The 14,440-nt window shown below is 42.2% G+C and overlaps 2 protein-coding genes across 4 annotated transcripts in view; both read left to right on the top strand.

Moving 5' to 3' along the window:
- Positions 1-3,855: 3,855 nt before the first annotated feature.
- vps25 (vacuolar protein sorting 25 homolog) lies at positions 3,856-8,268 on the top strand. Its single transcript, XM_062526622.1, has 6 exons — positions 3,856-3,963; positions 4,499-4,644; positions 4,942-4,995; positions 5,409-5,497; positions 6,101-6,176; positions 8,103-8,268. Exons 1-6 carry the CDS (start codon positions 3,917-3,919, stop codon positions 8,213-8,215), a joined length of 525 nt encoding a protein of 174 aa, XP_062382606.1. The 5' UTR covers positions 3,856-3,916; the 3' UTR covers positions 8,216-8,268.
- A 4,952-nt stretch (positions 8,269-13,220) lies between these two features.
- wnk4a (WNK lysine deficient protein kinase 4a) overlaps positions 13,221-14,440 on the top strand; it is a 65,680-nt gene continuing 64,460 nt past the window's right edge. For all 3 annotated transcript variants that reach the window (XM_062526229.1, XM_062526230.1, XM_062526228.1), the window contains exon 1: positions 13,221-14,297. In XM_062526229.1, coding sequence (XP_062382213.1) covers positions 13,704-14,297 — 594 coding nt within the window. In that variant the 5' untranslated portion in view covers positions 13,221-13,703. The remainder of the gene's footprint in view (positions 14,298-14,440) is intronic.

Genomic DNA, 14,440 nt, shown 5'->3' with positions numbered 1-14,440 from the left:
GAAATATATATTTCAACAGCATGCGTGTGTATCTGCAAATACATGCACATGAAGAACTCTCTTATTAAGAGAAAAGTTACTATTTTAGTAAAGCATGAAGATGCGTGCTTTTTATTATGCTCAACAGTGTTTAGGCCTGTTGGTTAGACAAAGCTGGTAATATGATTGAAATGTGTGCCATGTGGTACAAAAGTTTGATTTTGATAAAGCTATGTAGTTTTGGCTGCATCAATTTGCAGGATATACAGTATGAGGTAGCCTATGCTGTTTGGTGTTTTGTGAATTGTGTGTGAATCTTGATTAAAAAAAAAAACAACAACAACTGTATAGTCTGCAAAAATGTGTTTTAGCTATTGGAATACACTGTGCATCTTATAGTGATTGAGTATTTTGTGTGTATGGGGTTTCATCTATACATTTCAGTTTGATTGCCTGAAACTATTTGAACTTGGATACAGAGCCAAGACAATCACATGTCTGAAGACAAGTCATCAAGTGATCCATATCTGCTTTCTTCAATATTGTCCTTTTGGGCAGAGGCATCACTAGGTGTGCAAAAGATCTGGGGCTATCCCTGTAACTCGAATTGGGCTGTCAACGTAGTTTGAGAAGGAAGAAGGATATTCGTTGGGGTCCTCATCATATTTGAATAACAAATAAAGCTAATTTCCCTCACTAGACCTACTGGTATTTATGGGGGATTAAGAGGGGGGGAAATCGTTTTAACAGAGACCTCACATCCTACATTTTTTTTCTGCCCGTGACATGATGAATGAATGCTTCATTTCCAGGTACCACTCTAATCGCTAACTGTAAATGGATTAATCCAACACAACTCCTTGTCCAAATACAGTATGTGATGTGCATATATGTTGCACTGACTTGTTTGGTGAAATATATATTTCAACAGCATGCGTGTGTATCTGCAAATATATGCACGTGAAGAACTCTCTTATTAAGAGAAAAGTTACTATTTTAGTAAAGCATGAAGATGCGTGCTTTTTATTATGCTCAACAGTGTTTAGGCCTGTTGGTTAGACAAAGCTGGTAATATGATTGAAATGTGTGCCATGTGGTACAAAAGTTTGATTTTGATAAAGCTATGTAGTTTTGGCTGCATCAATTTGCAGGATATACAGTATGAGGTAGCCTATGCTGTTTGGTGTTTTGTGAATTGTGTGTGAATCTTGATAAAAAAAAACAACAACAACTGTATAGTCTGCAAAAATGTGTTTTAGCTATTGGAATACACTGTGCATCTTATAGTGATTGAGTATTTTGTGTGCATGGGGTTTCATCTATACATTTCAGTTTGATTGCCTGAAACTATTTGAACTTGGATACAGAGCCAAGACAATCACATGTCTGAAGACAAGTCATCAAGTGATCCATATCTGCTTTCTTCAATATTGTCCTTTTGGGCAGAGGCATCACTAGGTGTGTAAAAGATCTGGGGCTATCCCTGTAACTCGAATTGGGCTGTCAACGTAGTTTGAGAAGGAAGAAGGATATTCGTTGGGGTCCTCATCATATTTGAATAACAAATAAAGCTAATTTCCCTCACTAGACCTACTGGTATTTATGGGGGATTAAGAGGGGGGAAAATCGTTTTAAAAGAGACCTCACACCCTAACATTTTCTATGATTGAGGTGGCAGGTGACGGGTCTGTCTATGGAGTGAATTCTAAAGGAAATGTGTACCGCAGGTTTGTGTTTATGAGCTCGTCTGTGTAGAGGGTGCTATGAATTAAGGCCACAAAATATTTTTTATAGATACAGTAATTCCATATTTTACGATAGATTATTTCCTCCTCAACTCAAAATATTTCATCATGTGAAATCCATTGCAGGGATTCCACATCTAACTGTACTCCCGAGGGTACAGGCTGGACCAAGATTCCGATCTTCGAAGGAAAAGTGAAGCATGTGTCCTACGATAGCGGTCATCTCTGGATCATCCTGAAGGATGACGCCATCTACGACTGCCCAGTCTGAGCACTGCTCTTCCACAGAGACAGCCCTGCTGCATGAACCCTGCACTCTACCTTCATTACTTCACCACTGCAGCCCTTAACTAGTTATGGCTGCTTCTGATCTTTAAACATAGGCTATCGTCAAGTCAAGTCAACTTCATTTATATAGCACATTTCATACACAGAGGTCATTCAATGTGCTTTACATACAAAAACCAAACAGTAATAGCAGATAAAATCATAGATGGGCAAAGCGTATAATAATAATAATAATAATAATAATAATAATAATAATAGCAATAATAATAATAAAATCATAAGGAATATAAGGAATAATTAACACGAAAACATATATGACGTGGAATATGTAAAAGACAGATACAGGTCTGTTCTTAACAGATAGACTTCTGCCAGAGTCTAATTTAGCAAACCAGTGATAGTGATCCTTCTCAAACACCCAGAGCTGTTGCCACTCTTTGGAGATTTGTTGATGCTTTGCTGTGATACTCATGCTGTTTTTCTGTCAAATTGTACAGTTTGGTTGATTTGTAAAAGCACATATAGTGTAGATTGAGTCTTTAGAATGCTCTGAAGTGGTGCTGCCTTTGCTTGACAGTTTGTTCAGGTTGTCTTTTCCGGTCTTTTCCTGCCATCTTTAAAATAATCATAGTGATGAATACTATCTGTCCTCTTGTGATTTGGGTGATCAATAAAGCATATCATAAAAGGGGACATTTCACTTCTTGAGTCATAGCAGGCCTACCTCATGATGCATAGTTATTATTGGAACATGGACATACACAGTTGATACAGTCATGTGAAAAAGAACGTTTTTTGTCTTAAACACAATTAATTGCTAAATTGCAATAATTAAATTGCGATCAATCGCATGTTTATTTGTGTGACTGGTCGTTATACTGTAACACTGCATAAAACAACTGGCAGCTTGAGACTAAATTCTATCAGAAGAAAGTGTATTTTGAATACATATTTCCTTGTTCTCTGGTCATATTCTAAGAGTACGTAAGAGTGACAAGACACTGTCAAGCATGTGTCATAAACATGATAAACAAGTTATTAATGTGACATATGCTTCTGTCATTAAGCGTTATCCAGTTTTTGTCATGACGAGTTAAAAATCCATATCCATATTTTTAAAGGCCAGTTGTTTCATGTATTCAGGATCCTTTGTGCATCCTGATAAAGTTCCTTTGCCTTTGGAATTAAAATAGCCTATGAAATAACTGGCCTTTAAAAATAAATCTGCCTGCCTGCCTCTATGGGAATTTAGCATAAGGTTGTGCTCACTTATGCTCCCTGTATTTTAAAGAACATTTATTTATTTATGATACATTATTCATTCACAAAGAAAATATGTGTCCTTGAAGGTTGATTTTTTTCCCCTTGTATTTTAAATGAAAGCGTGAAGATCAATTTCCAAAAGATGATGTTTTACTGCTCCTCGTTTTAGTCAACTTTAGCATGGGTGTATTCACTTAGCCTATGCTAAACACTGTAGGCCTACTTAGCTATATTGTACACTGTTACAAAGTAGACAATGGGACTGAGCTTATGCCAAGAGTAGGCTATAACTCTTATATATTCTGCACTCTCTGCTTCAAATTATTGTCATGGATTGTAAAAGCTATTCTCTTGAGGTGGCCAAGGTTAGCCTACACTTGTTTACAAATAAGACGTAAAATGTGCTATTTGTTTAGTAATAGTGCTCAATTTATTTTAGCATAATTGCAATAATAGTGTAGCCTATGCTGAATCTGGATTTTGTTATGAAAAATAAATTCCAAACTTGTTGACACTATTCGACAGCAGACATTACCTGCTCCTCTCCAGAAGGGGGCAGAATATATCCTATTTCCCGTGATCAGTATTGCGTGATGCAGCAACAGAAGAAGATTTGATGCTTTACAGAACTCAGATTTGCGATGAGTTTTGAGTGGCCCTGGCAGTATAATTTCCCCCCGTTTTTCACGTGAGTAGGATGTCGGACGGCAGAGATGCACACGAATCACAGTTTTATATTTTAACTATGTAACAATTTTACATTTGCTGTCGCTACGGTTAGGCAGAAACCACATCTCTCTGTCTTAACCACTCCGACTAGCTTAGTTGGCTAGGGAAGTGTACAACTCCTTACTTACACTAACAGTGGGGAACATTGGCATTTGAGAATGTATTTCCTGTGATTACATTATGAAGGTACATGAAGAAGTACTATTTATCCGCCACATCTCTTCAATTCACTTGGAGAGCAAAAGCTAACGTTACTTTGACGGTGTCTTCCTGGTGACAAACGCTTAGTTCAGTTCATCTATCATAAGTTAGCTAGTCAGCTAACTAGCTCATTAGCGAGTATTTAGGTTTTACCTCTGAAATAGATCACCGTTGAACGTAATCTTGCCATATTTATTGGATCTATTTGAAGAGAATTAGCCACACTTGTTGATGATTAACCTGCTATTCGACAACATTTACTCAGCTTCGGGTCTGTGCTTTTCGGTTCACAGACTACAGCCCAATGTTGACACTCGACAGAAGCAGCTGGCGGCTTGGTGCTCGCTCGCGCTGTCCTACTGCAGACACCGAAAGCTGTACACGCTGGATGTGCTCGAGGCCCAGGAGAGCCCGCTCTTCAACAACAAGAAAATCGAAAGTATCCTTTTCATATTGCTCATCCAGACACTTGTGTCAGTCAGCTGAGAATCACTGAAGTCTCAGTAACCGCATAGGCAACTAACTGCATAATAATTGTGTACTGTTTACTGCTCTTGAATGATTGAAATTAGTAAATGCCATTGCTAGAGATGGAAAGGAAATGTAGACATAGACAGAAGGCATAATTCTGGTCTTCTTGCTGTCAGACCCAAACCAGTCCCTCTCTTTGACAGAAAGCTAAGAAGACAGTGATGCAACAGTGATTATGATGTTATTAGTCTTAACAGTTCCCCAGGAAAGCTGTCAGTGGAGGCAATCCAAGTTGTCTTTGAAGAACTGAGGAAAAAAGGTAACAAAGTTAGTCTTGGCAGTAAAAAAATACCGCAATATTCTATTTGCCAATACTATCGATTTTAAAAAACACTATCAATATTTTTTGTATTTTTTTCTAATAGTTTACATGCAAGCACTTTATTTTGTTTGATATTGGCACAACTGTACTGTAAAGTGTATTGAATTGTTTGTCTAAAGCAATTTTTTTTAAAAAATAATACGTTTTTCTACAAAATCGCAATATATCGTCTTTTGAACAGTATTGATTATATTGCAGTATGTTGAACCCATAACCCATGTATCATGATATCGTCATATCGCCAGATTCTTGGCAAGTACACAGCCCAAGCAGTAACATCCCAGTTGACCCTGCCGATAAAAGTGTCCGTTTTGCCCCAAGTGAGTTTTCCTGTGCTTGTTTGCCCCCAGGGAACCTAGAATGGTCAGACAAAAACAAAAGCCGCTGCCTGATAATGTGGCGACGGCCAGAGGAGTGGGGCAAGCTGATCTACCAATGGGTACCGTATCACCACATCAGCACCGTATCAGCACCACATCAGCACCGTATCAGCACCACATCAGCACCGTATCAGCACCATAGCACCACATCAGCACCATAGCACCACATCAGCACCATATCAGCACCATAGCACCACATCAGCACCGTATCACCACATCAGATATACACACACATGCAGATACACACACAGATACACACACACACACACACACTCTTGCACGGATAGACATGCACACACACACACACACACACACACACACACTATTGATTATAGTGGAAGCTAATTGTTGCAGCAGACACTATGGGTGCCTCTCACCTCGATCCTCGATCCTTGATCCTCCAGGCTCATTCCCACTGATCTATAACTAACACTGGATAGACTATCCCATTGTTGCTGCCCCATCATTCTTTATGTAGATCAGTGAGGACGAGGACCGAGGAAGGGGAAGGGAGGATGTATAAAAGACGAATGAGAAGCACCCTATGTGTATGGAACGCTTTTGCTTGAGAGTAATTCTGTACTTGTTTATCATTCCTCTGTCTCTCTCTCTCGCTCTTTCTGTCTTTCTTTCTTTTTTTTCTCTTGGTTGTTTTTTCTCAGGTCTCTAAAAACGGCATGGTGAACTCTGTCTTTACACTCTACGAGCTCGCAAATGGTGACGACACAGAGAGCGAAGGTATAGAGAAATCTGAAACTTTCTGTCAGCCTGTCTGTTTTTCAGCCTAAGAAGTCAGTCCAATAAAGCTGAATTTGTTGCTGTTAAACTCATGAAAGGAATTATCCGGAGTAAAATGCGCTTTAGATCAATTTACGGATGATTGGGAGTACATACATTGAGTCGACATCAATTCATTGGTCGACATTGAGTCATTTGGATGCGTTAGCCTGGAAGTGAACCGGGCATGTCCTTTCGCCACTACAAAATGCTATTTTCATACCTCTTCTACAGTTCCAAACAGCATAACACTTACGTGGTAGTGAGTAGAGGGTCCCTAAAGCCAAACCGAAGTATCCTCAGGTCTTAATGTGGTCGGATAGAGAGTCCAGAATTAATTTCATCAAGCCAGTAGCTTTCCGGTTCATGCCCGGTTCACTTCTAGGCTAACGAGATTTTGGCTAGAAACGGTAAATTCGAACTGTCTCAAAACACATCCGAATGACATGATTTGCTGTCAACTCAACGTATGTACTCCGTCTCCCAATTATCCCTAAATTGATCTAAAGTGCATTTTACTCCGGATAATTCCTCTAATGTAATGTTTTTAATCTTGCAGTCATTCTTTATCCATGTTCCCGCTCATTACATTGCATTACGTTATTACACTGCGCTAGATTACGTACTTCAGTATTACGTATTACAGGACTATTTCCTACTTTTTAATGAATAGTGAATATGGTCGACATTAGAAGGTCAGGTGTTTCATATGTGTTAAAGTTTCCCTTTTCCCAGTGACAGGTATTGATTAACTTCAAGGTGGGGTCTCTGTGTAGCTAACGAGCCAAGAGATTGCATGGGTGAACAGCCCCGTGCGATCACAGTGGAATCAGCAAGTTTGTGTTGATTCAGTGTTTAAAGTGTAAACGCTCGGTGAGAATGGGTGAAAGCACAGTAGACGTGGAGTTCAATCAGCAACTCTTCAGAATCTCAAAATGTGGATTAAATAAATAATAATCCTGGCACCAAAGTGGTAACATCTATAGTAGAATGATAATTACTGTGTGTGTGTCTGTGTGTGTGTGAAAGGTGATTGTGGTGCCTAGTGAAATCTGAACACAATTTAGCTAATATATATATATATATATATATATATATATGTATAGATATATAATATAGCTAATGCCTAAAACGCTTGTTTATCACCAAATTAGTATGGTTGTACAGTTTCTAAGACCGTGACCTGATGGTCTCTCTCCGGCTCGGTGAGAATGGAGAAGATACAGTAGACGTTGAGTTCACCGTGGTTTAAGGGGGTGTGCTTAGGCAGTAGGCCGGCCCCCGGGCTGGCTGCCTTCACGCATTCTGTCAGGTTTCACTGCGGACTATGATTTACCAGCGCTACAGGTCGTTGTCGAGTCAGTGGGGTGGTTTACTGCAGTCGTCTCATTAGAGACATTCTCCTTCTACCATGTGATTAAGATGTTTGGCCGACGTGTGCTATGATGTATTAGGCGGGGATCGCATTAACCAGCAGCAAGCGGCAGCGGCAAGTGTAACGCTCAGACCATAATAATAATCCAAAACATTCTATCTTGTTTCTAAGTTACGGTTATCTTTGTTGTCACGTTCTTAGACAAATCCGATTGGTCAAAATGCCTGAACATTCTAAAACCAACGTTGACGAGCCGAGCGCTGCGCTTCAAAGTTACGCCAGCGTTGTCACCGGTCCGCTGCCGAACCACAGAGAACAATAGGAAACCTGGCGCTTGCTGCTGGCTAGTGTGATCCCCGCCTTAACCTACATGAAATATAAGTTCATATAAGTTGCAAAGTAACCCTGTGTGTGTGTGTGTGTGTGTGTGTGTGTGTGTGTGTGTGTGTGTGTGTGTGTGTGTGTGTGTGTGTGTGTGTGTGTGTGTGTGTGTGTGTTATTGCATATCCCAGAGTTCCACGGGCTGGAGGAGGGGATGCTTCTGCGTTCGCTGCAAGCGCTTCAAACGGACGGCAAGGCCGAGATCATCACCATGGACGACGGGAAGGGCGTGAAGTTCTTTTGAGGCGCGAAACGATGCGAAGCAAGATGGCGTGCAAAGGGAGGACGGCTGTGGGGGGGGGGTGGGGTTGGGGTGGTTAGAGGGTGACCTCGCCCCGATAGGATGGCTTGGATGGCCCGGTGGCGTCTTGGCTTTTTGACTTTTGTTTATGTTTTCTTTGTTTTGTTGTTATTTTGGTGAGGTGGGGTGAAGGCACGACCCAACACTCCACAGCTACTACGGATAAAGACTGTCGGTTCACGCTCCTCCTGACATGGAACTGAAAACTTGTCAAAGTTTTAAATGTCTTATTATTTTTGCTTTAGGAATTAATTGGGTGGTTTGTATAGCCAAGACACAGGTATATGAGGATGTGCCTGGACAGGAAGTGACATAATCTGACCCAGGAAGTGAAATATATCAATAATGCGGTTCAGCGTGCACATCATGTGCTGATATGCATTTGTTCGCTCATCAGTTTAGGCAAGAGGTTTTCTCTTGCTTGTTGTTTACCTCTTGATGAAGAGAAAAGAAGATAAAAGAAAGAAAAAAAAACACTCTCACACTCTGTCCATGAATGACCCCCCCTATCCCCTGTTGCCTTTTCCGCTGTTTTGTACTTCCGTGCAGCTCTCTCCTCTCCTGCCACTGCTGTAGTTCTGTAGTTGGCCAGAGGGGGCGCAGCTCACAGACAACAGCTGCAGCTCTGATGGTTCCTCTCTGTATGGCTGTACTATACATCCCAAAGACAGCGACAGCAGACGCAGCACAAGAGCAGAGCAGACTGACATGTAGTTCTCTGGGAGGTCTGGTGAGCTAAAGACACTCAAAAGACACACACCGACTCTCACGCTCTTCCCCCCCCCCCCTGTCTTCATCGCGCTCTCTCTCTCTCTCTCTCTCTCTCTCTCTCTCTCTCTCTCTCTCTCTCTCTCTCTCTTTGTTTCGGTCTTTCTGGGAAACACACACACACACACAAAGTATGCTAGAAACTCCTGGTAGCATCTTGTACCTCTGTCTATACCTGTCTTCACCTTTTTTACCCATGGAATACTGTACAAATAAAGAGGCGCTATCTCTGGTCATCTTTGTAAAATCCAACCTGGCGTTTGTCATCTATTTAGATTTGAATGTGTTGGTGGGGTCATGTGCAGAATGAATTATTAGTCCAGTATATGAATTTGTCCAATGGGAATGAATTTGTTAAATATGTCTGATGGTGTGTGACTGAACAGAATAGTGACATTAACTTGCTGATTTCTTAATTTGAAGCTCTTATTTATGTCAGAGGACAGATGTTTATGCCACTCTTCAGTATCTCAAAATGTGGATCACATCCTGTTAATTGATAATTCCAGTACCAAAGTACTAACATCTGTTGACATCTGAATGATAATGTGTGTGTGTGTGTGTGTGTGTGTGTGTGTGTGTGTGTTTGTAACAGGTGATTGTGGTCCCTAGGGAAATCCTAACTATTGTCCAGACCACATAGCTAATGCCTAAAACGTTTGTGATTTTTACTCACCAAATCAGTATGGTTGTAGAATTTCTAGGAACAGGAAGTCCGCACACCAGATAATGCTCCTTGCAGTGTTCTTTAATAGTCACCACGACGTAACGTTTCGGGCCCCTAGCCCTTCATCACTCACCTGTCCAGCACCCAGTGTTTTATCTTTTTGGATGTGCGTGCGGTGCTCTTTTTGCATGTAGAATTTCTAAGACCAGGGGTGCATTTCATGCAGCGTTTATACGTCCTCCCTCGCTCCTCGATGCCTGATCTACATAAAGAATGATGGGGGGGAAACAATGGGATAGTCTATCCAGTGTTAGTTATAGATCAGTGGGAACGCCCCTTGAGGATCGAGCATCGAGGATCGAGGAGGCATGTTGAGAGGCACCCCATGACTCACCTGATGGTCTTTCTCCGACCGATGGCAACGCACCTGCAGTGTGTGAGTATGTGTCCCTCTGCTGGTCATATGGCATTATACTGTGTGCTACTGGAGCTGTCCACAGGGAGTGCTGTTGTGCACAGTGAGTGCGTAAAGAAGCGCAAACCACAGGAGAACCAAAGTGCTGGTTTTCTGAGCCGAGTGGTCAGCCCAAGACAGATCATATTGGCTAATGAGCATCTCACAAGCAGAGATCTCCAGGAAAATCACTAGCGCTGGGTCTTAGCTTAACATCCTTAGCTTAGCTGAAATGTATTATTGTTCCAGTCCTCCTCCAGTCCTCCACATTCTAAAAGTACGGACACTGCTTTTGGTCAATTAGGTCGAATTGACCAATTACAAAAAACACGTATCTATATGGCTCTGAATTGTACATAGAAATTTACAACCTTGAATTGTTGCGGAATGGAATCTTGTGTTAGAATGTTTAAAACCCACCCTTTTAAAGGTTAAGAGTGCAGTGCAGTGAATTCCATACTGGTTCACAAGAGAGGTGAATGGGTCATGTTAAACAGTTATTATGTGGACACAGCAGAAGATGCTGCCCTACATAGGGAGAGACTGCGCTGGCATGTTTGTTTTCATGGTCCGACGTCTCCAGCTCCCAACAGTGTTGGTTTCATATATCTATCTCTCTTCCTCTCTCTCTCTCTCTCTCTCTCTCTCTCTCTCTCTCTCTCTTTCTTTCCTTTCTTTCTCTCTTTCTTTCTTTTTTTTCTCTGCCATTTTGCCAGATTCCATCTTTCCTTTCTTCTCATCTCATCCCTCTATATTTCCTTTTCTCTCATCTCATCTTTTATCACTCTTTTCCACATTCCCCCGTTTATTTCCCCAAAACCCTGTAACATATGATGTTAAAATAAAATCTAATATTTACCGATCGGTCTTCTCAGCACCAACAATAAACCAGAGTTCAACTCTTTCTCTCTCTCTCTCTATCCTCCCTTTTCCTGCTCTCTTCTCCTCCCTGCTTTCCACTCCTCTCTTCATCTATGACCCTTTCATCATCTTTCTTCTCTCTTCCTTTCTCTGGCTCTCTCATTCCCTCCTACCCCTCTATTCCTCCCTCTCTCTCTCTCTCTTTCATCTCCTTTGCTCCCTCTCTCTCTCCCTTCCTCTTGCTTCTCCTCTCTCATTCAGAATCAGAATCAGCTTTATGGACCAGGTTTGCGTGAACAAACAAGGAATTTGACTCCGGTTAATCTTTGCACTTGAGTACAACACTCAACAATAACATAAAAAACAGTAAAAAAAAAAAAAAAAAGAAAAAGAATAAGGGCAGTAAGCTATGCATAAGAATAAAGGAATAAATACATTACTGTACATTTACAAATAGATGCTATGGGTGGGATAGGGTAATACCGCTCTGGGTTAGTGTGTGATTCACCTCACTGTGTGTGTTCACTAATTCAGTTAAATTGGGTTAAATGCTGAGAAACGAATTTCCCTCACGGGATCAAACAAGTATATATTCTATTCTATTCTATTCAATTGTCCGGAGGGGGAGTATGGCCTTTTTGTCCCTGTCAAGGTATACCAACAGGCACAGGCAATTCTCTCTCTCTCTCACCTCTCCCTCTCTCTATCATTCTTGTTCCACCCCTCCAGTCCTCCTTCTCTCTCATGTTTTTTTGTCTTTCCTTGCCTCTTGCTCTCTCCTTCTTTATATCATCATCATCTCTCCATATGTCTTTCTCTCCTTCTCTTATTCTTGCTCTCTCCATTCCTCCCCTCCTTCAAGTCTCTGGTCAACTCTCGTCTCTCCTCGTCCTCTCTGCCCTCTTCTCTGTAGTCTCCTCTCGTCCCCCGTACTGAGTTTGCCCTTTGACCCCGTGACCCCTTGAGGTCGCGCGGCACGCTGATCCTCTCTCCCGCTGCTACAGCAGCTGGGCCACCTGCATGCTGCACACTGACTTACTGACTGAGCCACCAGCAAGGGTTGTGTGTGTGTGTGTGTGTGTGTGTGTGTGTGTGTGTGTGTGTGTGTGTGTGTGTGTGTGTGTGTGTGTGTGTGTGTGTGTGTGTGTGTGTGTGTGTGTGTGTGTGTGTGTGTGAGTGAGAGAGAGACTGACAATTTCAGGCTCATTCACATATCAACAAGCCAACGAGTCTATGCTTTTATAACTGTGTGATGGAGAGGTAGAGAGTGACTGGATTAAATGAGTGTTTGTGACATGAAATGTATCACTTAAAATAAATCACTATCTGGGTTATTTGTAACAAGCAATCACAAATGTTTCTTTTTTTCAATCTCATTAAACTAAGAGAGGCGAGTGACTCCTCCTTTTGATAGAAAAGTTATTAAGAGTCCATTAAGATGCAGTCTCTGATAATATACGCCCACACCAAAATGCTTTGCTTGCAGATTGCTCAAGAGATTATGATGGTTGCAGAGTCCTGTTTTAGATGACCATATGTTTTCCCATACGCACACACAGCCTAACCCTTAAATCCTGTCCGATTCTGCCTGGCGAAGGTGCAACATACTGCTCTATCATTACTCTGAACCTGTCTTATGTCTAATCCCTTTTAAAGGTTGCCTTTTTTACATTACACTGAAAGCAAATAGTCGAAAAGAAAACAGAATTTTGAGGAGGTTTAAAGAAGTTAGATTAAAAAAGTAAAGCAAGTCTGTTCAAATGGTAACGCTTTTTTAGAGCATTTATCATGTATGCCTATGGGCACACTTTTAACTTAAACGTTTAACCCTTAACTTTTAACTTTCTTTCTTTTACTTTCACAAGGAAAATAAAGAGCTGCTTCCACTCACATGCTCAACTCATTTGAAGTGAGTTCAAATGCACAATAACTCAAATGTTCGGCTAGTTATTAATACAACGGTTCAAACCACGGTTATCATGCCTCACAGCAAAGCCAAATTCTTCTGACTGAGCAACAGAGAGTTCCTACAATGCCCGGTTTTTCGGTGGTGGTTTGGTTTGGGGGCGTTCCACTGGCTCGCTGTGACCACAACATCGCAGGTGGGGAGGGGGCGGGACCGCGCGCTCGTGTGCGCGCAGCGGGAGCTGAAATCCAATAGAGGAGTGTTGACAGTCGGAGCCAGAGGAGCCTAGACTACAGCTGCAGCAACGTCCGCACCATAATATAGCCGGACATAAACACTCAAGAGAGGTGCACACACAGTCCAAAGATTACGCAGAGAAGCAGAAGGACTCGAAGATAGTTATTTTTTTTGTTGTTGTTTTAGTTTTTCTATGTTTTTAAATATGTGTTGTGTATTCCGTTTTACTATGCGGGGGATTCACGTGAGTTTGTGCAGTACTGTTTTCCCTAACTATTAGGATTTTGTATAAATAGCGTATGCTGTCATTCCACGGAGTTTGGAAGTTTGAATTTGAACGGATATACCTGTTTTGTGTAAGCCTCCTCCGCCTGGCTCATTTTTAATATAGTGTTGATGTTTGGATAGTTCTTTGCACAAAATGTTCCCGTCCAGCATAGTGTTACCTTGCGTCGGGTTGTCGCTTACTTCAGACTAACCATTCCCAAACTCATCGGCAACTGTATAACGCCAGAAGAAACAGACCCTTTTTTCCACCATGTCACACGCAGAAGTGGAATTCGCCTCCCGTGGCTTCCCAACGTTACCTGTTGATTTGGACGAAGACTTCGCGACACGGGTACCCATGTTGCGCACACACTCTCTCAGCACCAGAAGGAACTCGTACGTGCTTCACAAAATCAGTGTGGACATCGAACCCCAAATATACAGCGGGGCACTTTCCAAAGCCTTGTCCTGGTCGGCCGAAAACATACTTTCGCAGAGAAGCACTCACGAGAGGAGGGACGATACTCCGCCGTCTCCATCCACCTTCTCAAGGCCAGACGGTACCGTGACCCCCGCGTCTCCCCCGGAGACCTGGAAGGTCGCGGAAGAGCCCAGTCCGGTCGCGCAGGTACCGAGCTCGGACTCCGATAACGAAGTCGTGAAAAGCCCACCGGTGTCCCGTCGTGCGCAGGAGAGCAAGTGGGAACTGGAAGAGAAGGAGGACGTGGAGACCAAAGCGGTGGCCACCTCACCAGATGGACGCTACCTGAAATTCAACATCGAGATCGGCAGGGGCTCCTTCAAGACAGTGTACAAGGGACTGGACACGGAAACTACAGTGGAAGTGGCCTGGTGTGAGCTACAGGTAAGAGAGAGAGACCTTCAATTGTAGCGTTTTACTGTAAATCGGTACGTGTGCGAAGCCACACCAACTTGCATGCACGGTGTGCCGAGCATTCTACTGAAATGTCCCGTCAACTGATATGAGTGCCTCAGGGCTTAACTTTT

This window comes from Sardina pilchardus, chromosome 22 (assembly GCF_963854185.1).
Source record: "Sardina pilchardus chromosome 22, fSarPil1.1, whole genome shotgun sequence".
In the NCBI taxonomy this organism is placed as follows: Eukaryota; Metazoa; Chordata; class Actinopteri; order Clupeiformes; family Clupeidae; genus Sardina; species Sardina pilchardus.
Note: the sequence above shows the minus strand (reverse complement) of the source record. Positions and strands in the feature narration are given on the sequence as shown.

Excerpts from the sequence above, each read along its gene's own strand:
- vps25 (XM_062526622.1), top strand. The coding sequence starts at position 3,917 with ATGAGTTTTGAGTGGCCCTGGCAGTATAATTTCCCCCCGTTTTTCAC. Across the intron at positions 3,964-4,498 it reads AATTTCCCCCCGTTTTTCAC|ACTACAGCCCAATGTTGACA; the intron begins GTGAGTAGGATG and ends TTCGGTTCACAG. Across the intron at positions 5,498-6,100 it reads GCAAGCTGATCTACCAATGG|GTCTCTAAAAACGGCATGGT; the intron begins GTACCGTATCAC and ends GTTTTTTCTCAG.